Genomic DNA, 26,441 nt, shown 5'->3' on the forward strand with positions numbered 1-26,441 from the left:
TATACAGAACATAGGATATTTTTATATATAACACAAGCTATATAATATATACCACTGTGTAATGCAATAGTAATATTTCTGTTATCTAATGAAAAGACTTGTCTGCTCAGTTCTCTGATATGAAATATTGTGACAACTTGGAACATTTTTAATACTGCAGCATTATAGACAGGTATTGTAAATTGTTCTGTTTTGGGTTTTCAAATGGCAAGTGCTTTCCTATCTTGGAAAAGAGAATGTTGGGGGTTTTTTTGTTGCTGCTGTTGAGTTTGTTTGGTTTTTTTCTGTTCCCGTCCAGCATAAACCTAGCAAAAATGCAGCAACTGCTGATAATTTTAGGAATTTACCACAATTACCTGTCATCCTTTTTCGGGTTAGAACTGCTCTAGGAAAACTGGAAAGATTCTTAATTTACAAAACTTGGACTTATTCTAGTCCTAGTGTTTTCAAGGTTGTTCAACAGAAGCTGGTGACTTTAGTTCTCTAAGTCTATAGATTTTTACTCACCTCTTTTTCAGAAGGGAACTAAAATTAAACTCTCCACCTTCGTCCTGTCCCTCTGTACTGTACAGTAACAGAAAACCATAATTAGTTTCAGCAGGCAATGGGACTAGCTTGTGAGATTATATCCTTATGTAATTGATATATTTTTGTAGAAGAGGAGTAGGTGGGTTTAGAATAAGTTAGAACATGTACTGGCATGGAAGGTGATTTAATTAGGCTCTTTGTATTGGTCTTCACATAGGTTTAAGAAATATATTTAATAAAGTTTGGTTTGGGTTGGTTTTTTTTTCCTGTACTGATTATGGATAAAGTTTTACAGGGTATTAATTTGGTGGTTGAATTGATCTGGAATGTATTCTTTATCAGAAAGCTGTTGCAGAAGCTCTCCTTTAGAATCATTGGAGCTTTTGGGAAGCTGTAATTTCAGGAATATGGATTTTATTTACACTATGGGCAACATGTAACTGAACTTTTTCTGGGACTTCTTACAATCTAAAATGACTTTTTTTCCCCTGGTATTAGCCCAGCTGTAATTGTTTGCTAAGGATCTTTGTGTTTCATGTTTCATTATACTGGAAAAATTGTCACATCACTGGGGCTTGGGAGAGTGAAAGGAGGAATTCTCTGATCTGAATTTGGTTCTGAGATGAGGCATAATATGCAATTGTTCAACAAGCATCATGGCAAGCAATGTGATGAATTGATTCATGAGAACAAGAAGCAAAAAGCAGGAGTTTTTTTACATATTCTGAACTCAGAATGCATGCTGTTATTTTTGACATTCTGCATCAAATGTATTTCAGGTGTGCTTCTTAACACTTGAGGTACAGATCTGCTCTGAAAACTTAGCATAAAATCACTGAGATAATTTCTTTGGGTTTAATTCCTAAAAAAAATATTTCAAGGTTTTGATATAAAGCTTCTGGGAATTACACTGGATTTCATGACTTGATTATTCAACTTAGGAAAAATGGCTTTTTGCATTCCGAGTTTAGAAAGCCAAAATGGATTTTCTTCATCTCAGTCTCCCATCATCATTTCTTTCATCTTGAGTATAAGAATCTAGTGATGCCATCTCACAGCATTCAGATTCTTCCAAGAGCAACACCTTGTATTTAATTAGTGTTTTATAAACAGAAATTATTCTTTTCAGTTGTACTGGTGGTAGTGGTAGCCCATCATGCTGCCTCTGTCAATACTCAGTTGATTCAGAGAAAATCAGTCCGGCTGGAGATGTCAGAATGTCAGGAAAATTCAGTATTTTAAAAAGTAAGAAAAGAACTTAAACAGTGAGCATTTTAACAGTTATTTTAACTCTTAATAAAACTGAAGAGAACCAAATGCCAAGCTTCCTGTGCTGCTTGAAATGTAAGGTTAGAATAAGTAACAATTTTGGATCAGTGTAATTTTGATCATGTTGTGGGAAGAGATACTCTTATAAAGAAAATACCTTTTTTACTTCTGTGATTGCTTTCTAGGTAGTGTAAAGTACTGGAAAGGGTAAGTTTCTGGTCATAATGCCAAAAGAGAAAGATATAACCTTGGGAGTTGTGTTTCCTGCTTTCGGAAGATTTTCGATGTTTGCAGGCATAAAATGTACATAAAAATCAAAAGTGAAATGCTGAATTTGCAAAGGGCTTCTTGTGCTTAAATATCCAAGAAATCAGAATCTAGAGCTGTGTGAATAACTAATCACCTTACTGCTTCCCATGTGGTACTCCAGTCATATTTTCAGGAAAGGCCAGCAATCAATGTTTAACTTTTTCTGAAGAATAAGACCCTAATGATTGCTTTAACATGCACAGAATTAAGTTTAATCTCAGAGTTCCTGTTTTCATTCCAGTAAAAGACACTGGGACAAGAGGGAGAGGGTGGGAATTTCTGTGCTGCTGGGATAAAGAGTGTGCCAGGAAGCAACAGATTTTCATATGCATGTGTGTTGGTGTATTTCTGTGAGCAGTGGCAATTTTAGTCTGGATGTGCTCCCTAGAGAAGAAAATCTGTATAACAGAGGGGGCAGACATGCATATAACTTGAAGTGACTTTTTTCATCTAACAGTGGTGAGAAGATGCCACTTGCCAAACACGTGACTTTTTTGTTCATGAATCTGCCTCTCTCTGAGCTATCAAACTACTCTTTTCATTATTTCTACTCATCTTGCATTACAATTTGCTTGCATGTATTTGTCTCATATAAGCACTACCTACTACAGACAATGATTTGTTTGGAATTTAAGCTGCAGCTGATTCTGTGGGTTTGTTGTTTTGTTTTGTTTTGTTTTTCCCTAAGCAGAGACAGGCAGTTTGTTGTTAGACTTGGATTTGTCTGCTAGCACAGACGGTGGCTAGCTGAGAAAGGCTGAAGTCATCCGTCTGCCCCCTCCTGCCAGGCTCCTGAGTGAGTGCATCAAAGACAAAGCTTTACATTTAAGCAGTTCACTTCAAAATTTGGCTCTATTCCTATAGAAGAAACTGAAAATCTGAACAGCCTGAAGCTGCTCACACTGTGCTCACTCTGAAAAGATTATAAATTATTTGAATTGTGCTCACTAAAAAAGAGACTCCTAAAGCTTAGTTCTACTGCAGTGAAATAATAATGAAGCTCTGGTGCTGAGTGGCCTCTAATTGCAATACAGCAAGGCTCCTCAGCTACCTATAGAAGAATTTGACTGTGGATAACTTCTGCAAGCCTTTTTTAGTTCCTTGTGATAGAGTGGTAAAAAAATCCCTCTATAAGAATAGCACTTCTGGGAAAAACTCAACAAACTGCCACAGATGATTTGTGTCCTGTGTTAGAGAAATGGATGTCTGTTGTAGTATTCTTGGTCTAGTAATTTTGCAAAAATATATACAAATTAAAACAGAAACTGAATTACACAATGGAAGAAGTACTCAACAGTGAAAAAAGACACCTTGGCAGTGTCTAAATTAAAAGAAAGCCCCTGATTTTGAAAACCGATTTTGAAAATTTTAACGATAGAGGTAAACATTGTTCCACTAAGTCATGTATCAGTTCAGACAGTATTACAGATGTGGGAAAAACAGCCTGTTCAGCTCCAGTACCTTGGAGTTTTTAATATCTGAGACCTACCTTTATCTGAGTTTTTACACAGCTGCTTACGGTACCACAGTCTTCACACAATTAGTGTAATTATAGAATAGGAAAACTACAATAAAAAAACCTATATTAATGTTATCATTAGTATGATATCCTGTTTACAGAGCTCACCTCACACTCCACTTCTTTGTTTAGCAAATGTTTGTATTAAGGTACCTGTAGTTCCTCAAGCCAGACCAAGATGAGATTAGGGTCTACACAGAATCTTTTCCTTCCCTATTGGTCTGCATCTGAAGTGCTCCTTACAGGTCTGGCAAAAAAGTGTTGAAGTTCTTGGGAGAATTATAGACATTATCAATTGTATTACTGAAGACAAGCATGATTGTTATCCTAGTATCAAGTCAAAACTTTCTTTCATGATTTATAGGAGCTGTACGATATTTTAATACTAAAAATTCTCTTAGTAAACATCCCTATTGTAGTGCTTGCTTCCACAACAGCTTTGCTGTCAGTTTTGTCTAGGAAAAGTGATGAACCCCACATGGAAAAATAATCTGATTATTCCCTACTGTACATACGTGCGTCGGAAAGCAGTGCGAATATCCAAGTCCCCAGGTACTGGTGCTTCTGATGTGACAAGAAGTGACAAACAAGAACAGGAGAGCAAGTCAAAATAATGCAGATAAACAGTGCTATTTCTGAAACTTTTCTTTTGCAAACTTTGTTTCTCTCATGTTCTTATTTTGTACGTACACTGTGATCAGTTACCTATTGAAAGATTGAAACATCATCTTTAAATGTGCATCATCTTTAATATCACCTTCACTTGTGAGCTTTCAACATCCAGTGTTTTGTGTGAATGAGTTCTGTCTCATGCTTCATAGTAGCATTCATCATGGTTCACTATCTTATCTCTTGTCTGTTCTCCTGGTAAATTTTAGTTTCGGTGCTGGCTTCACAGGGTACCTGAGCCCTGTTGAGAGAACCACTGTCTATAAACTAGATTATGATTACTACTAATAAATTGTAATCCATTCTCTTAAAGCAAAGGTAAGTTCCAGGAAATATGCAAAGATGTTGCATGAGGAGAACTTTTTTACTCTGTTCATATCAATAGGATACTGCTACTAATGGAAATAAAACTGTTCTCAATCAGAGCTCCTGACTCTTAGGAGTCCTACAGCCAGCCAGTGAAACTCCAAAAATGAACACTGCTGACTGAATACCTGCAATAAACTTTTGTCTTTGAACATGAGGCTCACTGGTTGCTGGATGCAAATTAACATTGCATTAACTGTCTCATCAACAGAACCAGTGAAACAAGAAATAGTCTAAATATTGATCTCTTTTAGGTGGCCCATTCTTATTCTGTTTTACCTATACTCTTTCAGACTAAGGAGAAAGTGATTTTAAAATATGCTTCATTTTTGATTGCTTATAAGCTTTTCAGTACAGCATGTGTGAGTGTGGCGTCAGGTCTTGTGTAAAGTGAGTAATCTTAAAGCAATTTTATATCACAATGTGCTGCTGTGTGGCTTGAGTTTATCAGGAAGAAAGGAATCTATGGTAGAGTCACATATCTAAATCTTTGCATTTTCCCCCTTTTCCTTTGCAAGTATCCATTTTTATTACTGAGCTTTTGCTCAGGAGTGAACCTCTCTTATTCTAATGGAATTAAGTATTACGAGAGAATGGAGCTGAAATCAAAATAAAGCCAGGGAAAAGTTGGGCTGATTTGAAATCTTTCTGTATGTGTTCTTTACTAATATCCCAGTTCTGACTGCAGTGCTGTGCAAGTATTACTTCTAATGCTCTGTATCTCTGCCAACCCATCTGTCAATTCTCCTCTATGGACCCCTGTACCTGCAGCCCTTAAGCTCTGCACTTCAGATCTAGGTTTATCTAGTAGCCACTATGTACCAGAGAAAATTGAAAAAGAAGTAATAATAAAAGGAAGAAACAAAGTTGCAGGACTTCATCTCACCATTGACTGTCAGGTTGAAACTAGAACTATCAAACTTGTCCTTGGTAGACACCTCACATCTGTACCCTCCTGCGAAAGTCATGTTTGCTTCTATGATTTCCATTTCAAAGGTGTACACCTAGAGCAGACACCAGTGATAGTTTCTTAAGTTAGAAAATGAAATTATGAAAGAAAGAGAGAATGCACACAAGGGATGAAATCTGTCTCTGTGTTCTTTTAGAATTAAGAACCCACTGAGCATGTAAGTCATTACTGCCATAAAAATTACATCTAACCCTCCAGTTCTGCAGGAACAACTAAAGAGTCCTAGTGCAGGTGGGTCTTCAGAGGATACAACATTGTGTTAGAAAACTGGTCTGGTGTGCTGGTGTGTGCAGTCATCATATACACTAATTGCACGTGCATTGGAAGCAAGAGTAGAGCTTTCATTAAACAAATATATCCTCTTCCAATAGAGTACATTTGAAAATTCAGTAAAAGCAGTGGCTAATGTAAGCAATTCTGTTTCGTCCAGAAGAGGGTAGTAGTGGTTCATGTACCACACAGGATGGGAAGTGACAGTACAGAGACTTTCATTCCTGTGGGTGTGTCTTGGAACACATTTGTGATTCAAATGGATCTTAAGATTTGAAGTAGTTCAGACAATGCAAAAGAACATTACATTTCCACACTAGTGGCTGCAAGCTCCATCTGTTAAAACCAGATTAGATCATCCTTACATACCTGTCTGATTTATTGTTTTCTCTTAAATATAATGAGTATCTGTTACTCGAGAAGAAGGGGCAGGGAATACTGCAGTACAAAACTGCTCCCCCAGTCCTCCAGACATACTCATAAAGTACTGAAAGCTACACACAGTGCTGTACTTAGGCATAGAAATCCATGTTTTGACCATACAGACAGGAGACAAGCACTACATACAGACTCTTGCATACCTTAATATCAAAACTTTCCTATATTAGTTTATATTTTTCCCATATTAAAAATGAGCATCTAGAAGGCTGAAAACCGTACTCTGATGATTGTACCTTTTTATTTCTGTCGTAACTGTCATGTAGCTGGAGGTGTTGTCCCACTTTGCTTCCCAGGTCCATCCACTTTCCTTTGAACCATTTCACTGCTGGTTTTTTCAGCAGGCTCTCACCTGCTACTGTGGCAGTGAATGTGATGTTTCCACCTTGTAAAGGAAGTAGGTTAAACAAGATTATGAATAGTGTTTAATTTATCTGTTATATGGCTGCTGTCACCCTGTACCTGGTGAGCTAGATAGTCAGACAACAGGTACAGTTTGCAAACAACACCTGACTCACATTTTGTACTCACCAACAGTAACTTCTCCATCCTGGGGTCGTGTCAGAAAGAGTCCAATAGGGTCCACAGGCTCTCCTGGTTGAGTCCCAGCAGGTGCAACTGAAATAAACATCAGAATTACTCATTAGAACTTTCTGCATCAGCTGCTGCTACAGCCTACATAGTGCGTTTGTTAAGTAATCTAAAAATATCTCTGAAATTTCTTATTCTTTTTTTTTTTCATTTTTTCTATGGTTCATCACCACTAGTCTGCTTTCAGCTACTGTCTCTAACTTCACTGACTACAAGGATTCCCTTTTCCTGTTCTTCCCTTTTGTTAATGAACCAGACTTAGACTTGTGTTAATTGTCTGTTACCTTCTGTGTTTTGGCTGCTTTCTACTGGTGGAGCAGGAGACTCTGAGGCAGCTGGGGCTGGAGCAGCTTCAGCAGGAGTGACTGTCTCACTCTTTTCTGGAAATGAATGTAAGCCAAGATTAGAGAAAGTCATGTTTCTACTTCATTTCTGAAGAAATTTTGCAAAAGAACAGCTTTTAATATGTTAGGAAATGCAGAGAAACTGGGCAGGTTTGTCTGTAACTTAGAGGATGTGCTGGAAGGAGAAGAGCCCTCCTGAAGCTGGATGATGAGGCTTTCTCTTTTGCTGGGAAAGAACTGATGTCTTGGTTTTTAAAATTCTGTAGACTTGATGTGTAGAAACTTGGCAGCTGATGAATCACACTATGTATTATTCAGGGGTCTAAATAGAAAAGATAATGAAAAAGCTGCAATTACTATTTTTGTAAGCAGTTCTCTTATTCATGAGATTTTGTTTAGCTCTGCTGTTGGAAGGTAATGTTTCAAATACTGTTACTGTGTGTGGCTTGGGAAAATCCCATGGCTCATGGGATTCTGTGGGCTCTCAATTAACTCATGACCTCACAGGCAAATCCAGGCAAATGCATTTGGCACAACGGAGAAGACAGAAGTGTAGAAAAGATAGAAAAGGGAGTAGGAGTGAGCAGCTGGGACAGATGGAGGGAGATAGAATTTCTTTGAACAGATGAGTTGCAGAAAGGTTTTTTGTTTTTTTTTTTTCTATAGGTAGTGGAGCCACTTCCAAAGGACTTCGCCAACTTCTCACATAAATCCCATGTGCATTTTCCTAGCTATGTGCAATGTCTTTTTCACTGGAGGTTTCTGGACCCTTTATGGTGTGTGATGACTTGTGTGGATCCTCTGTCTCAAAGGGAGGTTGATGTGTCTGGATGGGTTAGGATTCAATTTTTTATTTTTTTATTTTTTCATTTTATCTTTTTTTTATTTTTATAGAGCTGAATTATTATTGTTTGTGAAAATTATTCTTTTACAACCTACTCATAGTAATGTCTGAAAAAGAAGGAAGTTACCTGTGAACCTATGAACGTGATTCAAACCCATCAGAAACATGATTCAAACCCAAGTCAGAAAATTTTAGCCTTCTGCCTGAAACTGTGTTTGTCTTGAAAGAAAAATGTGATTTTTTGAATTGTTATTATTTTAATTCTTAACTATAAAATTCTACCACTTTTGTCATTAGAAGGTATCCCATTGATCTTGTCCAAATAAATTTCAACTCATTTTAACAGGAAAGAGATAAACTTAATCTTACTGATGTAGAGTACATGCTCCCATTACTTGGATGTGTAGCTTTTAGAAAAGGCTTATTTTGAGGCATGTATATATAATGTAGAGAGGAAAATTATCTCTCCTTTAGCATCCTGATGTCTAAAAAAGTGCCTGTCAGAAGCATATGGCATTTAGATAAAGATTTCACTATCAAGTTTAGTAACTTATTTGTAGGCTGTCTGCCTGTAGCAGACTAGTACAGTATAACCAGTAAATTATGTACTTATTCACTTTTAGGCTGGTCAGAAGGATTGTACTTTCAATGCTCTGGCAGCTGTAAAATTGTCCTAAATCATACCAGGATTTTTCTTTCCTCATAACCTGCCATGCACTGTCTTTTCATCTGGAAAAAGGATGTATTGTCTGCTGTTGACTATTCATTGGGATCTTTTCAGCTGACTAGAAGATCTCACTATCATCAAGTTGCTCAGATACACATTGAGAGCAAAGGAGAGGATATAAATAATCTGATTTTAAGGCTTTCCACCAAAATAAAAAGGGAAAATTAAAATACCAGAAATGGTAAATGAGGAGGCCTTTTTGGAGAGGAAAAAAGGAACTGGGGAGGTCAAAATGCTTCAAAAAACAAGTGATCTCCTCTATTCTCAACATCTCCAGAAATTTTTCTTTATAAAATTCCAGAAAACTTGGCTCTTCATAGGTTTTTCCAGGAAAGCTTTTCGATTTCCCATTTAACTGATCTGTTAATGCATACAGAGGTGATATACAAATAATTCAAATGTTACAAAGTTTATTCAAGTCCCTCTTTAAATATATATTCTTATTAGCAGGTGATTTTGAGAAAATTTCTGGAATTGCAAGAAATAGCTCCCAAGAACATTACAGCACAACTTGTAATTTTTTTCTTTATTGTTACAATTTTGTATTTAAGTAAAACAAGACTAATAATAAAAATAAATAGAAGGCGTAGGATGCAGGCATCTAGTTTAGGTCAGGTTAGGTTAGACAAACTTTGCTTTGTTTTGTTTTCAATAGTAATTTGAAAATAATTTGACATAGAATTCTAAAGAGGTACATTGGAATTTCCACTGTGTGGACTTCTGACATCTGGAAATGGATGTGTGAGCCACAGGAAGTCTATTTCTCAGCTTAATATTAAAGAGTAGCTTCAAATAACTGGAGAAAACACTGCATTGCTGGCAGTGTTCATTCATGAAGTCTGCATGCAGGACTGGAAATACTGATTAAAGTAGAATTGCTTAGGGAAGACTGTACCTGGCTCCTTGACCTTGAGTTCAAATTTGACCTTGGAACTTCCAGCTATGACAGCATACGTCACATCATCTTCTTTTCCTACATTATTGATTGTCAGGGAGTGCTTGTTTCCTTCTGCCCTGATGACATATTTCTCACTGTCAGTGATGTCTGTGCCAGCTCGCTGCCACTTCACCTTGACACCAGATTTCTCTGTCTCTGCTTCAAACACAGCTGTGCTTCCTGCTGTCACCTCTGCTGTCTTTGGCTTCTTGCTAAAGGCAGAAACTAAAAAAAAAAAAGAGAGAGGGCTCACTAAAATCTGTCTTGCAATTGTGGCCTGTCTGGTGTAGTCAGCTGTTGTGGCTGCAGCAGCTGCCTCCTTCCTCTCCCATCTGCCCAGGCAGGATATAAATCACAGTTTCCACAGAGAAAGTGTGAGTGCTCCATATTGTCATGATGTACAGGGCAATAGATAAGAAAATCATCTCACTGTCCAGCTTCTTTCATTCTTTCCCCCTTACTGAACTCTGCTTTTTCGTAAGTGAATGTTTTATCTATGACAAGATGGTGTGATAGGTGTTCTTACATATCAAGCTCTCATATCAATTTGCCAGGCAATTCTATGTAGAAATATTAATTATCCCCTAAGAGTTGCTTAATGCAGTTGTTAGAAGGAACAGAATCTGTTCCTCCAACAGAACTGCAGTTTGTGCACTAACCTATATCCTAATGTACCACATGAATTAATGGTTCATCTTTAGACTCTTTTGACTGGTAAAGGCTTTAGTGGAAAGGGATTCGCATTCCCCTGATGAGCCTTCTAATTTTATCCCAGCTAAAATAATATCAGTTGTTGTTTGCATTCAAAGGCTTAGTTAACATTAAAAGTTAAAGTACTTGCCTACATAGCACTCTACAACAACTTGGTTCTGTAAATAAACACAAGGTGGATCAAATATTTCCTCTGTGTGTCAAGAAGCTCTTATGGTGCTTATAATGGGAATTAATGACATTATCTATTGATAATGGGTGACATGGGGTGAAAAAAATTATCTGTTTTGGTTTGTATCTAATCAAAGTAGCAAAACTGTTAGGAATCTAGAAAGCAAGAAATGTATTTTGGTCCACAAAAATTCTAATCTTTCTCCAGGTTAGATTTTAATAACCCAGCTTATTTTACTAATTTCATTACCCTGATTTATTTGTTTCTTAATTTTACTTTCTAAAAATGAAGGGAACATGGCATAGAAAGATTTTAGAAGAATCAGTTTATGCTCATGTTCCAACAGGTGCTTTAGTTTGTATAAATGGTATAATACTAATAATACCATGTGTCCATTGCACAAAATCTCTGCTCCGGTAGCATGTCCTCAGGCTGCATAAATTAACTGACCTCCCTGGAGTTACCTCTGCAAATATTTGATCTGGTGGCCTTTGGGCTTTAGTCATACAGTTCAAATTTCTTGCATTGTCTCTGCAAAAGATTCAGAGCTGCTTAAACATCAGTTAAAATATCAATTACAAAAAAAAAAAAATAAAATATTGTATTCTGCCTCTCTTCTTTATGTAAAAAACCTGAATTACATTTTTTCTTTTCCTTTTTTTCTTTCTTCTCCACATTTTATATATTTGATGAAAAGACAATTTGTGTTTGCATTGAACCTGCAGTAGCCTTGACTGAGCTCTTGTATTCTGCATGGGTTTGTTCCATGTTAAGATACAAGTGTGTGAAATTTCCTCTGGGAGTGGGATGTCCCTGAATGCTTTTGATTTTGCTCTAACCTCAGGCCTGTAACCTCAGTTAAGGTTACAGGCCTGTAAGGTTACACCACCTGTAAGTGGTGTATTAATTTTTAAACAGAAGATAGGGTTGTGTAGAACACTGTGCTGTGCCTATTACCAGCTGCACATCTTTTGATACAGTATTGCACTGCAGTAAAAACCACAGTGGGGTATATTTTGATGTACTGTATCATGAATAACTGTAGACAGCAAGTTTGTTGTCCAGAATTCCAAAGGCTATAAAGGTGGCTGGGTTACTGCATAGTGGGGAGCCAGGTCAGTGCTGGAACCCACTCCTGAAATACCTCCTGTCTTGCTCCTCTCCCCATGAGGCTGGAGGCAAAGCAGCTAGGCATGGTTTTTGTCTCGGGGTGCTATCATCATCACTTTTCTATTTAAGCGTGAAAGAATCTATAAATACATTAATTACTTAACAGCAGTGTGGCCTGTAAACATTCCAGACTACAAATGGCAGGGTTTCAAGACATGCATACTTGGAAGTAGCTCTCTGATCTGCTGCACACCCTGCAAAGTGATTAGGTTTCTTACATTTACTTTGGATGACTCAACAGAAGCAGACTGTAAGCCAGAACTGCATGCACAGAGAGAAGTCTCCACCACCATGGGGTATTTCTGACTTTTGGGAAATCTAGAGACAAAGTTTACAAGGAAGTCTCCTGGTCTTTTTTTTCCCCCTCTCTCTCCCTTTCCTGCCAAAAGATTCATTTCAGTTCCAACTTCAAATTATTGTGAATACTTGTTAGTTCCACTAAACTTTTCCAGTTTTATAACTGGAAACCCCCCCAAATCAACCATGAGAATAAAGGCCTGCAAGAACAGTGGTTAAGAACCCACTTTTTCACAGATGGTGCCCTAAGAATAACTCCTGCACTTGAGTAGTATCCCTTCGTATCCATCTGTGTTCCCTTTTATCTTTCACTGTTCACATTTGTTAAGGAGAAGTAGTGAGGTAAAGCTGGAGATTTTACAGGAAATTGCTTTGTTGCAGAAGAGAGATGGCTGAACAAGCAGGTAAAGAGAATGCCATCAGTTTTCCTTCTAGGGGAAAAATGGTCTGCTTAACCCAAGGAGAGGTCATCTGTTCCCAGCCTCCTTCTTTGTGGCTGCCACTTTCAGTGACACACGGATTTTTTTTCCTCATGCAGTTAGGCCACTCTGATCCTCTCTAAGGATCTAAGGATCTCTAAGAATGTGCCTGATCACCACCATTCAAAACTTTTTGGACTTTTGTCTGCTTTTATCAGAAACACATTCCCTATTTAGCAATCTTTCTCACTTCAACATTTGACTTCCCTACCCAGATATGCTCCTCTTGTTCCCTGTATCCATCCATACTCATGAACACTCCTGGGCATGACCACCACTATCAGGCTGAGGAAAATCCAATGGCTGTGACACCTCTCATGTGGTATTGTGGAATGTCTTAGAGCTCTTGTGCCTGACAAGCACTATTACATGTTTGCCCAGGCTCCAGTTGAGCCCACAAAGGGAGAAAAAGGTGACACCATAGTCCATCTGGAGAGAGGGCATAGAAGCTCCCTAGTTATCAGTGCCAATGATGACAGAATTACTGAAGGGAAGGAGGGAAAGAGGTGCTTTGTGTCTTGAGTGTGTTTTGTGGGGGTGAAATAGGAATTGTTGTCAGAATTCCCTAATGCTAAGAACTTGACATAACTTCTGAGAAATGTAAACCAGGCAATTTCTGTCCTGGGATGAAGAGGAAGCAGGATGCTTGTTGTCTGAAATGGTCTTTCAGAAAACTTTGATGGCCAGTGCTGTTGCTACTGGAACTTGCATGCTGAACCCATCCTTTAAAAGTCTTGTAGCACCTGCATACACTTCAGACACAGTTCTGTGTGTTATGTGAGTGACAGCTGCATTCAGCAGTAATGAAAAGCTCTGTTTGGAGGTCCATGATCAGACTGCATTTTTATAATAATTTAGTATTTCAGTTAGGAGGCTGAAGAAATAAAAATACATTTGCTTCTGGCCAAATTAAGCTAGAATGAAATAATTTACATTCCTAACCCACTTTCCTTCTCTTTTTACCTAAATAAAATAATAAAACTAGCATTCTGCCTTCCTACTACTGCCATTTATTGGATCTTCATACCAGCACTTCCATGCTTTCTCCTGTACTTTCAGACCAGCTTTGGAGCAATGTCCTTCTAACATCCACCATCAGCCTAGTTCTGCTCTACTCTGCAAACAACCTGGGAAATGGCTAAGCTGTTACCCAGGTCACTATCTATTGTACTGACCATGGTTTCCTTCACTCTCTTGTTGAACCATCTGTCTATTTACTGGGGTTTTATTTTCACATCCTTGTGTCTAAGTTAGGCAGACATGGATATGAGGGATGGACTACTCAGTGGATAAAGTTTTGGCTGGATGGCTGCTCTCAGAGAGTTGTGGTCATCTGCTGGATGACCAAGTGCAGATCAGTGGTGAGTGGTCTTCCTCAGCAGTTGGTACTGGGATGATCACTGCTTAACATCTTTGTCAGAGAAATGGATAGTGGGATAGAGTGTGTCCTCAGCACATTTGTTGACACCAAGATGTGTGGTGTGGTTGACAAGCTGGAGGAGAGGGAGGGCATCCAGAGGGACCTTGGCAGGCTTGAGAAGTGGGCTTGTGCCAACCTGATGAAGTACGACGACTCCAAGTGCAAGGTTCTGCTCCTGGGTCAGGGCAATCCCAAGAACAGGATTCTCTGCCAAGGCTGGGCAGAGAATGGAGTGAGAACAGCTCTGAGGAAAAGGACTTGGGGGTGTTGGTTGGTGAGAAGCCCAATGTGAGCAGGCAAGGCACACTTGCAGCTCAGAAAGCCAACCATGTCCTGGGCTGCAGCAGAAGCAGCATGGCCAAGAGGTTGAGGGAGGGGATTCTCCCTCTGCTCTGCTCTTGTGAGACCCCACCTGGGGCACTGTGTCCAGGTCTGGAGCCTCCAACACAGGAAGGAGCTGTTGAGGTGAGTCCAGAGGAGGGGCACAAGGATAAACAGAGAGCTGGAGCACCTCTACTGTGAAGACAGGCTGAGAGAGTTGGGTTGTTCAGCCTGGAGCAGGGAGGGCTTCTGGGAGACCTTGTAGCAGCTTTTCAGTACCCAAAAGGGGTTACAGGAAAGCTGGGGAGGGACTTTTTATAAGGGCATGGAGTAATGGGATGAGGGGTAATGGCTTTAAACTGGAAGAGGGGAGATTTACCTTAGACATTCTTCAGTGTGAGGGTGACGAGATGCTGGGACAAGATGCCCAAAGAAGTTGTGGAGACCTCATCCATGGAAGTGTTCAAGTCCAGGCTGGATGAAGCTTTGAGCAACCTGGTCTAGTGAGAGGTGTCCCTGCCTATGCAGGGGGGAAGGATCTAGGTGATCTTAACAGTCTCTTTCAACACAAACAGTTCTGTGACTCCATGAAGTGCTTTGTGGCAGAGACACTTCTGTTGTCTTTGTACAGCATAAAATTGTTAGTAAGCAGCTACCTGTATCCATAGTAAAAACAAGAGTATTAGAAGCTACAAGAGACATTCCTCTTTGATTGTTGTCAAATAGAATGGAGATGAGATAAACATCAAAGTGATGGATAAATAAATTAATTTTTAAATTTCCTAGCCACATTCTCTAAATATGTTTTCATGTTAAGAATCAAAAACACTGGGTGAAAATGCTTCCTAAAATCACTGAATTTCAAAGTAGTCTTGAAGCAAAAGTATTAGTGAAAGTGAGAAAGAAGTGTGGATTCTATATGAGTTTTTTTCACTAGATAGAGTGATAGAGGAAAGCCACTCTCTTCAGGGTGTTTTTGCTGTTTGTTTAGGGGTTTTTAATTTCATCCTGCTTTGCAGAGTGGTGGTTCTGACTTCAGCCCTTCATCATTCATTATTTGAGATCTGTACATGGAGGAGAGGGATATTAGGGGAAAGATAAAACTTTCAAAGGATATTTCTGCCTTTCTGAAATAAAACCTGCTAAAAGTATAAATATTTCAGGGTAATCTAATGTATCTGCTGAAATGCACATGCTACCAGCTCCAGCAGAAATATGTGGTGAATGTAAGTAGAAAAAATAGTCAATTACTATTACAGAAGTATTATTAGTTTTTGGAATTTCCTGGTGTGTTGGCTCCATGTTGAAAATGTGTGTTTGCTTTCACACTTAGCATCTGGTTTTCTTTTTATACCATTTGCTCTTCCATTGAATTAAAAGCCAAAGTGTGGATAAGCAGCCTTCAGTAATAGAGCTTGTAAATTCCTTGCCCAGGAACTATATAAAGATGCTCTGCATTCCTCAGTCAGGACCTAAGTGCCTTCTTGCAATGACAAGCGTAATAATTTCATGAGCCAAAAGCTGTTGAACTGCTCAATCTTATCATTCCTTGCCTACTTCAGCAGCTCAGATTGTGAATTCCTGTAGGATGAGCCACAGGCAAGGAATAGTTGCTCTAAGCAGAGTCACCTCTCTCTCTATGCATCCATCATACATTCTGGAAAATGGGAATAACACTGCTGGGTTTGCTTGGATTCTCAACTTAGAAAAGTGGAAAATAGACCTATTTTTATTTATTTATTTTTATGTTATAATTTTATTTTTTTATAATTTTATGTATTATTATTTATTTTTGTATCACTGCAGGGCATGGTTCATTATTGTGGAGCAGTACTTCACTGTGCTAGGTGCTTGCAAATCTAAAAGGATGAGCTTATATTCAATTAAAATTCTACAGTCTATTGTAAATAATGCAACACTGATTATTGTTATTAATACCAAAAGGCTCTGTGTACTTACAAGCCAAGTTATTTATAAATCCCCAATCAAATTTCCTAATATGAACTGCAAAATATGGATTCCTCAACCTATAAAAGATGTGATTAAAAAGTGACAGATTTTCAGAGGAGTAATACCACACTTCTCCTTTTCCAGATGTAGTAATGAACATGTTTCCCATTAAGTCACATTTATCTACTAAATTTGGTGCTTAAAAGGTCAGCTGTTTCCTCTTAATGTTACAAAATATTTTTAGGGAAATGGATGGGGTTTTTTTTATCTTTCTGAGTTTTCACAATTTAAAAAGTCATCAAAATTTTCCAAAAAGCAAACCTTGGAGCAGAGAAGAGCTATGAAGGGTTTAAATCCAAGCGCAAAGAACTGAATTTCTGAGACAGAACCCTTCAGGGGGTGATGCTTTTGCTTGCTTGCTCTGATACCAAATTGCCTTCTAAATCCTGTTGCTCCTGTACAGATTTCTGGAAAACTATGGTAGGTTTTTTTTTTTTGGTATTCTGTAAGTAAATAGGGCAGTGTCTTATCCTGAGGTATTTTAGCTGGACAGTTTAAAGTAAAAGAATGTGTGCTGGAAAATCTGCTTCACTCTTTTAGGTTTTGCAGATTTTTGGTTGTTTGGTGTTTTTTTGTGTATTTGTTTTTTAACATGTTAAAACATCAGTTAAAACATCAGATATAGCTAGAATATCTCTGATAATTCTCTGGCATGAAGTATTTTCCTTTCTATGGGTTGCTAAGGTGGTTATTCAGCCCTCTTTAGATTACGCTTAACCTCATCCCATCTTGAAATGGCTTGAGCTACATAAGCAACATGAAATAGAAACCTAAAAGGATTAATGTCTCTTGGCAGAATGAGAACAGCCCTCCCTGAAGTGCTGGGCATGTGACTGGTTCTGGTAATAAAAGCTTTTCCTCCCCCTGCTGTGATAACCACTGTGTTTGGGCTGGTTTGCTCCTAAGCATTGTATAGGACTAGGGATGCTGAACACCTGTTTGTTTTCTCTGCAGAAATAAACTGCAACCAAATTTCTCTTCCCTGTTAGCTAGCAATGGTGGGCATCTTCCTTCCCAAAGAGAGAAACTGCCTCTTACAGGGAGTGGTGATGTTAACTTCAAGGCAGTTAAACCATTAGAAATTAAGTCTCAATTCCTAGGTGATCACACTGACAAATTTTGCCTACTCCTGTTTCCTTTTACCAGCACTGTCAATCACAAGCATTAGACATTTCAATAAATCTCAAAAATCATGTGACTTCAAAAACAGAATGTGATTATGAATGTGTTATTTTAGGGGTGATTACTGGACCCTTACACCTTATATTTTCAAGATTTTGTCTACAATTACAAGGTCTGGTACATATTTCTTTTTGATGTATGATTCAACGTCTGATTTCAGAAACTGCAGCTTTAAGAACATCTTATGATGCTATAGTTGTGATAAAATTGAAGGATTTGTGATACCATTGTTGCTTTAGAGTTATGATATAGAGGGAACATAAAGAATCTTACTGGATTTAGTGCCTTGCAGTTCTTAAATGGGTGATAGGGGCTGGATTTGGGCTCTGTCTCTGGCAGTGGCTGATTCAAAAGATTTTGGTCAAAATGAAAGTTATTCTTTACAAGTTGTTCTTTTGTTGTGGTGACCACAGAAGATTTTCCCATTGACAAGGAGACTGATGCCTCCTAAGTCCATTGCAAAGCACAAAGGCCTACATTAATATCAACAGCTATTATTGACTTATTTTAGAAATAGCACATTATTTAAAAAGCATGCACCTCATGGTTCAGGTATGGGTGATTCTGGCTGTACTGGCATCAGTGAAGAGAGGGATCTAAAAGTGAAGAATCCCAGGTCTAATACAGTTTTCTCCAGCCTTGTGTATTGAATATGTGCAGACTTTCCAAACACTCATCACTTCAGCTTCAGGCAATTCTTTTCTAAACTTAATTGTGGACACAAAGTGCTCCTGAGACATCTTCTACTCAGACACAAGGGTCCTGGAGCTAAACTGTCCCTGTCTCTGCTTCCCAGGCTTGCTTCCTCCTGAGACAAACAGCTTCATTGCACCTCACACCCCATCCTAGGCCTTCCTTTCTTTCGTCTGTAGGCAGCCTCTGAGTGATCCCTTTTTTCTCCCCTTTAAGTTAAAACTTTACTAATTCTGAATTTTTTTACTGATTTTTTTTTTTTATATCAAGGCAGGACTTGCACCGTGACTTTAGCTTTCTGAAAATGGCCAGGTATCTTCTGGCTTAAGGGGAAAGGATGGAGGAGGATGAGTGAAAGGAAACACACATATATTCTTTAAAGAACAATGTCTTCTTTTGTCCTATAGCTCTTCTGTCACTGGCTGGAAGAATTAGAAAGAGCAAGTTCTGAACCAGGTGCCATTTGCTTTCATTGTCACAGACATTTCATTAACAACAAATAAAATCAAAGTTTGCCACTTACACTTGCTCCAAAGTTTTGGAGCAAAAAAACCCGAGACCTAAGTTAGGAGAGGTTTATACTGCCTAGCTGCCCAGGGGAGAGACTTCAAGCTTTTTTTAGAGTCCTAAAGACTGGGAAAGCAAAAAAGAAATTAAAAGAATATGAGAATTAAGCATAAGTCATCTCTATGATTTCCCCACACAAAGTCTATTGAGAAAATTCTGAGGCTGAGGTTTGCTGGGCTAACTGCAGATTGCTCTGCAAGATCACTCAAAATCTCTTATAAATATAACTTCATAAAATACCATCTCTTTTTCCTCTCTGTTGTTCTTTTTCCACTGAGGCATTTTTCTAGTGTACAAAAGCTACTCCCATTTTTTCTGCCAAGCTCTTCCTAGCTCTTGTCTGTCAGTAAAGATCCTTACCTGTTTTCTTTACAGGCTCTGGCATCTTCACTTTTTGTTTCTGTCGAAGCTCCCAGTTCTAGCTGGAAAGCAGGAGCTGAGCTAAACAGAACTGAGGCTGCAGGGCTTTTGAGACCCCCTAAACAAAGTGTGGGTGGAAGCCCCCATCCTGCTCCTCCCCCTTGATCTCCCACTGTTGTCAACTATGGCACCTTATCAACAGCAGGGCACACTTGACAGGCTACATCAGCTGGGATAAATATAGCCAAGTTCCAGGAGCCAGGGAGCTCCAGCCACTCAAGAGTGGTTACCACAGATCTGCTGGTAGCACAATCTGATGTTGTACATGTGTAGAGTACATTTTCCAGCCTCTGTGAGTATTGCATTAAGAATTCCTGCACTTTTGTGTTTATAGCACATTGAGCAAACAGCATTCAGCATTGAGAGCTGAATGCTCACATGCTGGTTCTGCACTCACTCTAAATATGTATCTGCTTGCATTCTTGCCACCCATTTCAGTCTTTGCTGTTGTTATAATGGAATCACAACTGAACATCCCCTCATATTGTTTTTTTCTTGTTTCTTTTTTTTTTCTTTTTTTTTTCCTACTGAAAACTCTTTAGAAATAAATGTGAATCTTCAGGAAATAACTCTCTTTTTCAGAGAGACACATCACTGACATTGGCAGACACAACTATAAAGTATGACACTACTTAATAGTTCTCCCTCCCCATCCACCCACATGTATTTTTTTTTTTTAATCTTAATTACCTTTTAAAAATAGTTCCAAGGTTCTATTTGATTCCTCTATAAGTTTTAATTTTATTTAATCATATAGGAAGATCTGGGGCATATCTCACTGGAAAAGTGCTCTAGTATTGCTGTTTCATACTCCAGTCATTACTTCTTCTTTGTTCATACCTTTTGCATATGTCAAAATAATGACTGGACAATCATGCCTCTGTTGACTTGGTGGTTTATCTATTTCCTCTCACTTTTTTCTGTCTCCTTTTGAGCTTTATCAGAGAAACTCTGTAGGCCAAGCACTGAGCACATTTTAGCTACCACTAGTATTGAAACAGTATTTTTTTTAAAAGTGGGTTTTGTTTTCTACAGTTTTACTAGCCTGTAAAAACCTTGGTCTGAAGGATTTCTGCTTTTGGCAGAGAGCTCAGAACAAGTGTGCACACAGCACATGGGGCACTGGGCTTTGTGTCTTTCACCTCTGACTCTCTGGGCAGACTGAAAGGACAAATGTGAAGATGCAAGAGTGACTGCTGCTCCCCTTCCTCATTTTGGGTCAAATACTTGCCCTGAGGCAGGGTGTCACATCTGTGTGAGGAAGAAGGACAGGATGTCACCTATGTACATTGTCCATGAATCTTTTTCTAGTGTAGGACAAATGAGTATGATATGTTCTTGCCCTACTACCCTCTGCCTGAGGCATTTCACGGGGAGTCAGAATCTCAGCTATTTATTTAGCTTGAGCTTTTTCAAAGGGCTTTGGTCCCACAGCATGAGAAATCTGCCTGCTGAAGGTGGTTATTCCTTTCTCAAGTGCTTCTCCCGAGTAGGGAGCTGCCATTAACTCCCTTTCTTGACAGTGCTGATCCCCAACACGCTGCTGGAACTGCATCCAGGTCCCTGCTGGGAAGAGAGTTGTCTCCCTGCAACCTTAGACAAGCAAGGCCACAGGAGACAGAGCTACCACGGGCTGACATGGAGACAGTAGAAAGGCCTATGCTGATTCTCCAGAGGTGGACTGAGAGGAAAGCTACACTTCTCAACTTAGTTGCTTCTCTACTATGTGTCCATGAATTAATGTTTACAAAAAAAATCAGCTGACTAGAAGTCACTTCTACAGTATTAAAACATGAACTTCTTGTAATTGCCATCAGAATATATGAATCTTCCTCAGGAATCATTTTGCCTAGAGAATTTAGTTCTGCACCTTCATCTTTTCTCCCTCGCTTCTTGTCCTGGTTTGAGAGTCTCAGATCGGAACTCCTATGAGCAAATAATTGATTTTACTGGTAGCCTATATGTCATGTTCTGAGGGTCTTTATTTGATAGAATAGATAGTGTGCTGACATGTGATGTTAGACTTGGATTTGAGATTATACAGTTCTGATTTTTTTTTTACTGTTAGCACCATAAGACTTTATTACCATTTACTAAAATGTGGAAAGTAAGTGGAGCCATTTGTATGGGTTGAAGGGGATACACACTTACACAAAACCTCTCTAAAATGCAGGACTGCACTATTTATCATATAATCCAAGCTGCATTTGTGCTGGGAGCATCCAGTAGGAGGTGCTTCACAGCAAGAACTGAGAACACAGGAAGAGTGACATGTGGGATGATGAATATCTAACCCAGAACTCATTCTGAATGCAAATAGATATTGGCTTAAGTACATCTGAAATATTTCTTCTAAGTTCTTGGAACTCTAAGTACTAATTTCTTTCTAAAATTACATCAAGTCCTTGGGCTCAGTACTTCCCAACAGTAGTGATTCCAGTATTGAAATATGCATTGTAAATCCAGGAGTTCTATTACTGGTCCCCAATTTTCTGTCTTTTAATTTGAACAGCCTCTTGTTCTGGGGAAATAGAAATTGCCATTGAGTGGATGCATGTTGGTTGTTTCCTATACTTTTGTCACAGCACCTCCAGGTTTTTAGGACAAAAAATACAGCTGTGTAAATCTACATTAAGCCACTTTAAAACCTGACATTACAAATGGAAGGATTTTCTTTTGTTTGCAGTTCTCTTATAGTCAGGTATTTGCCTGTAAAATTGTTGGGCATGTGTCTGATGACAGTGAGTCTGTAAGAGATGATTTCCATCTTTGGTGATGAAAGGGCCCTGCTTTCTCCAGAGCAAAGAGGGAGCTCATCCTGCCACACATGGCTTGCAGAATAATTGTGTTTGTTTCTCTGCAAATTTATGGGATACTATAAACCCTGTTGTCATTCAAAGGAGATACAGACATTTGTAAGGCTGAATTCAGAGGGTAGATTGTTTGAGGGCAGTAGCTCAGTAATGGCCTGGGAGCCATTATTTCCTAGGGAATTTGAAAGTTTATGCTACTCTAAGAAATCTAATAGAGTCCTAAAAATATATCATAGGATGGTGAAGCATTCCCACTGTCTATTAGAACGAATAGCCAGGCAATTACTCTGCATTTCTTTATTAATGTAGGGAGTACAGTGTGTAGGTGTTCCTTCCAGTGATGCTGGCTGGGATCATGTCAAGAAGTTTATTCTGTTCTGCACTCTCTCCTGGCTATTGACCACATATACTCAGCAAACTTGTTTAGACTTGAACAGCTATGGGCTCTCGCAAGTGCCTGAGAACTTTTTCCCAACATGTTTCTTGTGTCCCAACATTTATGTTTTGGTTTGGTTTGGTTTTTTCCTGTTTACATAAATATTCCATATTACATGTGGTTGTAGCATTTTCCTTTTCAGGAATGGATTTTCCACTATGATGACACCTGACAACTTATTTTCTTTGGATCTCTTTTCTCAGGATTTCATTAGATCAATTCCATATCTTTCTCACTCTAGACTTCCCAGTTCTGTTCAATATCTTTATTGATGATTTCAATGAGGGGAATGAGTCCCTCATCAGCAAATTTGCAGATGACACCAAGCTGGGGGGGAGTGTGGATCAGCTGGAAGGCAGGAGGGCTCTGCAGAGGGACCTGGACAGACTGGAGAGTTGGGCTGATTCCAAGGGGATGAGGTTCAACACAACAACCCCATGGGGAGCTCCAGGCTGGGCACAGAGTGGCAGAAAGGGACCTGGGAGTCTGGATTGCCAGGAAGCTGAACATGAGCCAACAGTGTGCCCAGGTGGCCAAGAAGGCCAATGGCATCCTGGGCTGGCTCAGGAACAGCGTGGCCAGCAGGTCCAGGGAAGGGATTCTGCCCCTGTGCTCAGCCCTGGGGAGGCCACAGCTTGAGTCCTGTGTCCAGTTCTGGGCCCCTCAGCTCAGGAAGGAGATTGAGGTGCTGGAGCAGGTCCAGAGAAGAGCAAGGAGGCTGTGAAGGGATCCAGCACAAGTCCTGTGAGGAAGGGCTGAGGGAGCTGGGGGTGTTGAGGCTGGAGAAGAGGAGGCTCAGGGGAGACCTCATCACTCTCTCCAACTCCCTGAAAGGAGGTTGGAGCCAGGGGGGGGTTGGGCTCTTCTCCCAGGCAACTCTCAGCAAGACAAGAGGGCACAAGAGGTCTCAAGTTGTGCCAGGGGAGGTTTAGGTTGGACATTAGAAAGAATTTCTTTATGGAGAGGGTGATCAGACATTGGAATGGGCTGCCCAGGGAAGGGGTGGATTCTCCATCCCTGGAGATATTTCAAAAGAGCCTGGATGTGGCACTCAGTGCCATGGGCTGGGAACTGCAGCGGGAGTGGATCAAGGGTTGGACTTGATGATCTCAGAGGTCCCTTCCAACCCAGCTGATTCTATGATTCTATGATGACTTGATTCTTCCTGTAAACATTTAGTGCTATAGGTTTAATTCAGCAAGCTGCTGGAGGACATGAGTAACTTTAAGCATGGAGTTACTTAATTCTGAATGTTTCTGTGCTCAAATTTGGGAAGATTTAATTCAAGTACTGTGGTGAGTCAGCGCCTTAAGCTGTTATTCTCCATAGATACTTTCCAGGAGTCAGAATGAAGTTCAATCAGTGGAGGGTATGAGTTATGTCTTCCCCACAGTGAAACAGAGCCACGAGAATGATTTCATCTGATGAAGGGAAATGTTCCTGTTCCAGTTTTAACTTTGCAGCTCTTGTAATTTCCAGTGTTATATAAAAGAGTCTGCATTCAACATTCAACACTGAGCAAAATCAATTTATTTCTCTGCTATTACACTTCTGGTTACCAGGTGGCAGCATTGTTGTGATGGTAATTTTTTATTTTCTAGCATTTTCTACATTTCATTTATTTATTTATTTATTCTGCTACCTTTAACAATAAAACTGCTATGTAAATGAAATATTTGCTAGTGATGGCTACATGGGCCCAAAATAGATGTGCAGTGGATTGAATTAACTACTTACAAGTCCAGTGCAACCCTGGATGATTTTTAAGAAAATATTTGTTCTTTCATCCTATATTCAAATGAAACTGATGTGCACAGTGAAGCAACACGGAATAAATGTCTCTGAGGCTTTGCTAAAAAAGGGAATGAGAGGGGAAAGGATGTCCTTTGTCAGAGTAATTACCTTGCAAGTCTGAAATTTTTATTCTCTGCCTGAGACAGTGGCTTTCATTATGTAGTTCAAAGTCAGGCTCAAAAAGGACAGGACAGTGTGGCCTGCAGTGACAGGCTGGTGATGTATCTTTCAAATCCTAGAGAGCTGCAGCCTTCTGCAGCCAAACCACAGGATTTATTATTTATAGATACCATTATCAGCAACTCCTTCTAATAAGACTGTCCAAGTTCCTATTAAAGGACTTTGTCCAGATGTAGCTGGTGCCCAGGTGGAAAATCTCTGTATTACTTTTCTACCTTGGTGGTTTTTTTTCTTTTACTTTGTCATGCCATTTGATTTCTTGTCTCTGTCTCCACTCATTTGTCTCTCCGCTTTTTAGTTTTCTTCTGTGTCAATATCACCTCCTCCATGATTCAGGAGTTTCTGAGGACAAGGTAGTGTAATTAACTCTTAGTTCCAGGCTTGCATGCTTCCTGGTGCTGAGTGGTGGGAGAGCAGAGCTGGCTCAGAGCAGAGCATGGGCCCAGCAGGAGGCATTCCCTGAGAACCCAGGCATAGAGCTCTGGCATATATGCTGCCAAGGCATTTGTCTTCACTGGCACAGCTTGGGTTTACATGGGTTTATGGGGTCCTAGTAATGCTGATGCTGCTCATTTGAGTTTCCCTCTGTACAACCATTTTGTATCCTCTGCTTTACACCCCATATTTGGTATCTTTCTGGGCGCTTGGCAGTTAACTTGCTTTCATTTCAGGGATGTGCTTTCAGCTGGCATCATGATAACCAATGTTGCTCCAGCTTCTAGACTGCAGAAAAAGTGCAGTCTACGTATGCTCAGTGGGAATTTTCCAGATTTTACCCTCTGCTGAAGTTTTCACTGGGTCAGTTTGGCCCAGCATGGAGGTCAGCAAAATTTTCTCCGCAGCTACTGTGGGGCTTGGGCTGAGTCCACACACTTGAAGGAAGAACAAACAGCAGGTACATCCTGTTTTCCAAAGCCCACCTCCCTCATTCAGAGAGAGAAGGGAACACACCAAGTAGACTGGGACAAGGAAATAAAAATATGTGAAGAGTGTGGGCTGGGAGGAGAAAATTAAGACTAGAGGTTGTGGGAGGGCTTTGAAATAGATGCTCAAAGGACAAGAACATTGAATGGGGAGCTGGGGTACAAATAGGTGTGAGGGAAGAGAACTGGGAGTCAGTAGGTGACAAGATAGAAGATAGGCAAGTAGTGACAAGATAGACAAGAAGTGACAAGTAGGTGACAAGATAGAAACTGTTAGAGGATGTAGGATGGGAAAACTATTAAATATATTGGAACTGAGAACCAGTCACATAAAGAGAAGCTGACTGGAAGCACATGGAAGAAATTTTGATCTGAGAGGAAGAAATAACTCTAGCCAAGCAAAAGTTGAAAGCTGACATTGAGAATAAAGCAATTGGGATATATTAAATATAGAGGCATCTCATGGCTGAGTCCAGAGGTGGAGATTGAATGAGTGTATGAATGAATGAAGCAGTGGAGGTGTATAGCTGGGACTGGCTGAGAAAGGAACACAGTTGTTGGTGGGTGGGAAAAAGTGATAGAGAAAATGTCTAAAGGTGAATTCCAGAACGATGTTTCTAAAAGCAAACACTCAAAACTTAGAAAATTACTTAGTTAAATCTGAAAGAACCCCAAATTTGTTTGTATAGGCAAATGCCCAGCTCAGCACCCAAACATTGGTTACTTTGCATAGGCAGAGGCATTGGAGCATTCTGCACAAGTGGTCAAAGGGCTTCTGAGCAGAGCACTGCTGATCTGCTGCTGGGGAGTGAAAACAAGAGCTGGGAGGTAGCCCTGAAAGCACAGAAACTGCATTCCTTCCTACCACAAACCCGCTTCCCCAATCCTTTGCATAACCTTGGTCTCCCCGACACCTCCTCCCACCCTTCCTTCTCCTCTACCACCTCCTGCTAAACCTTATCTGCTCTACCACATCCTCATTCTCCTCCTGTCCATAGGCTGCTCTGCTCGTTCTCACGTACTGCTTTGACTCCCTAATAGGAAAAAGTAACACTGGGGGGACCTGGAGGTG

At 39.7% G+C, this 26,441-nt stretch overlaps 1 protein-coding gene across 1 annotated transcript in view; it reads right to left on the minus strand.

Moving 5' to 3' along the window:
* Window positions 1–19,301, minus strand: part of MYBPC3 (myosin binding protein C3) — a 58,834-nt gene extending 39,533 nt beyond the window's left edge. Inside the window, exons 1-8 of the mRNA XM_071745069.1 lie at window positions 19,164–19,301; window positions 9,740–10,006; window positions 7,214–7,309; window positions 6,870–6,956; window positions 6,575–6,723; window positions 5,547–5,664; window positions 4,141–4,189; window positions 508–564 (exon numbers count right to left, since the gene is read on the minus strand). Coding sequence (XP_071601170.1) covers window positions 508–564; window positions 4,141–4,189; window positions 5,547–5,664; window positions 6,575–6,723; window positions 6,870–6,956; window positions 7,214–7,309; window positions 9,740–10,006; window positions 19,164–19,188 — 848 coding nt within the window. The 5' untranslated portion in view covers window positions 19,189–19,301. The remainder of the gene's footprint in view (window positions 1–507; window positions 565–4,140; window positions 4,190–5,546; window positions 5,665–6,574; window positions 6,724–6,869; window positions 6,957–7,213; window positions 7,310–9,739; window positions 10,007–19,163) is intronic.
* Window positions 19,302–26,441: the final 7,140 nt, after the last annotated feature.

Source organism: Heliangelus exortis, chromosome 5 (genome assembly GCF_036169615.1).
Source record: "Heliangelus exortis chromosome 5, bHelExo1.hap1, whole genome shotgun sequence".
In the NCBI taxonomy this organism is placed as follows: Eukaryota; Metazoa; Chordata; class Aves; order Apodiformes; family Trochilidae; genus Heliangelus; species Heliangelus exortis.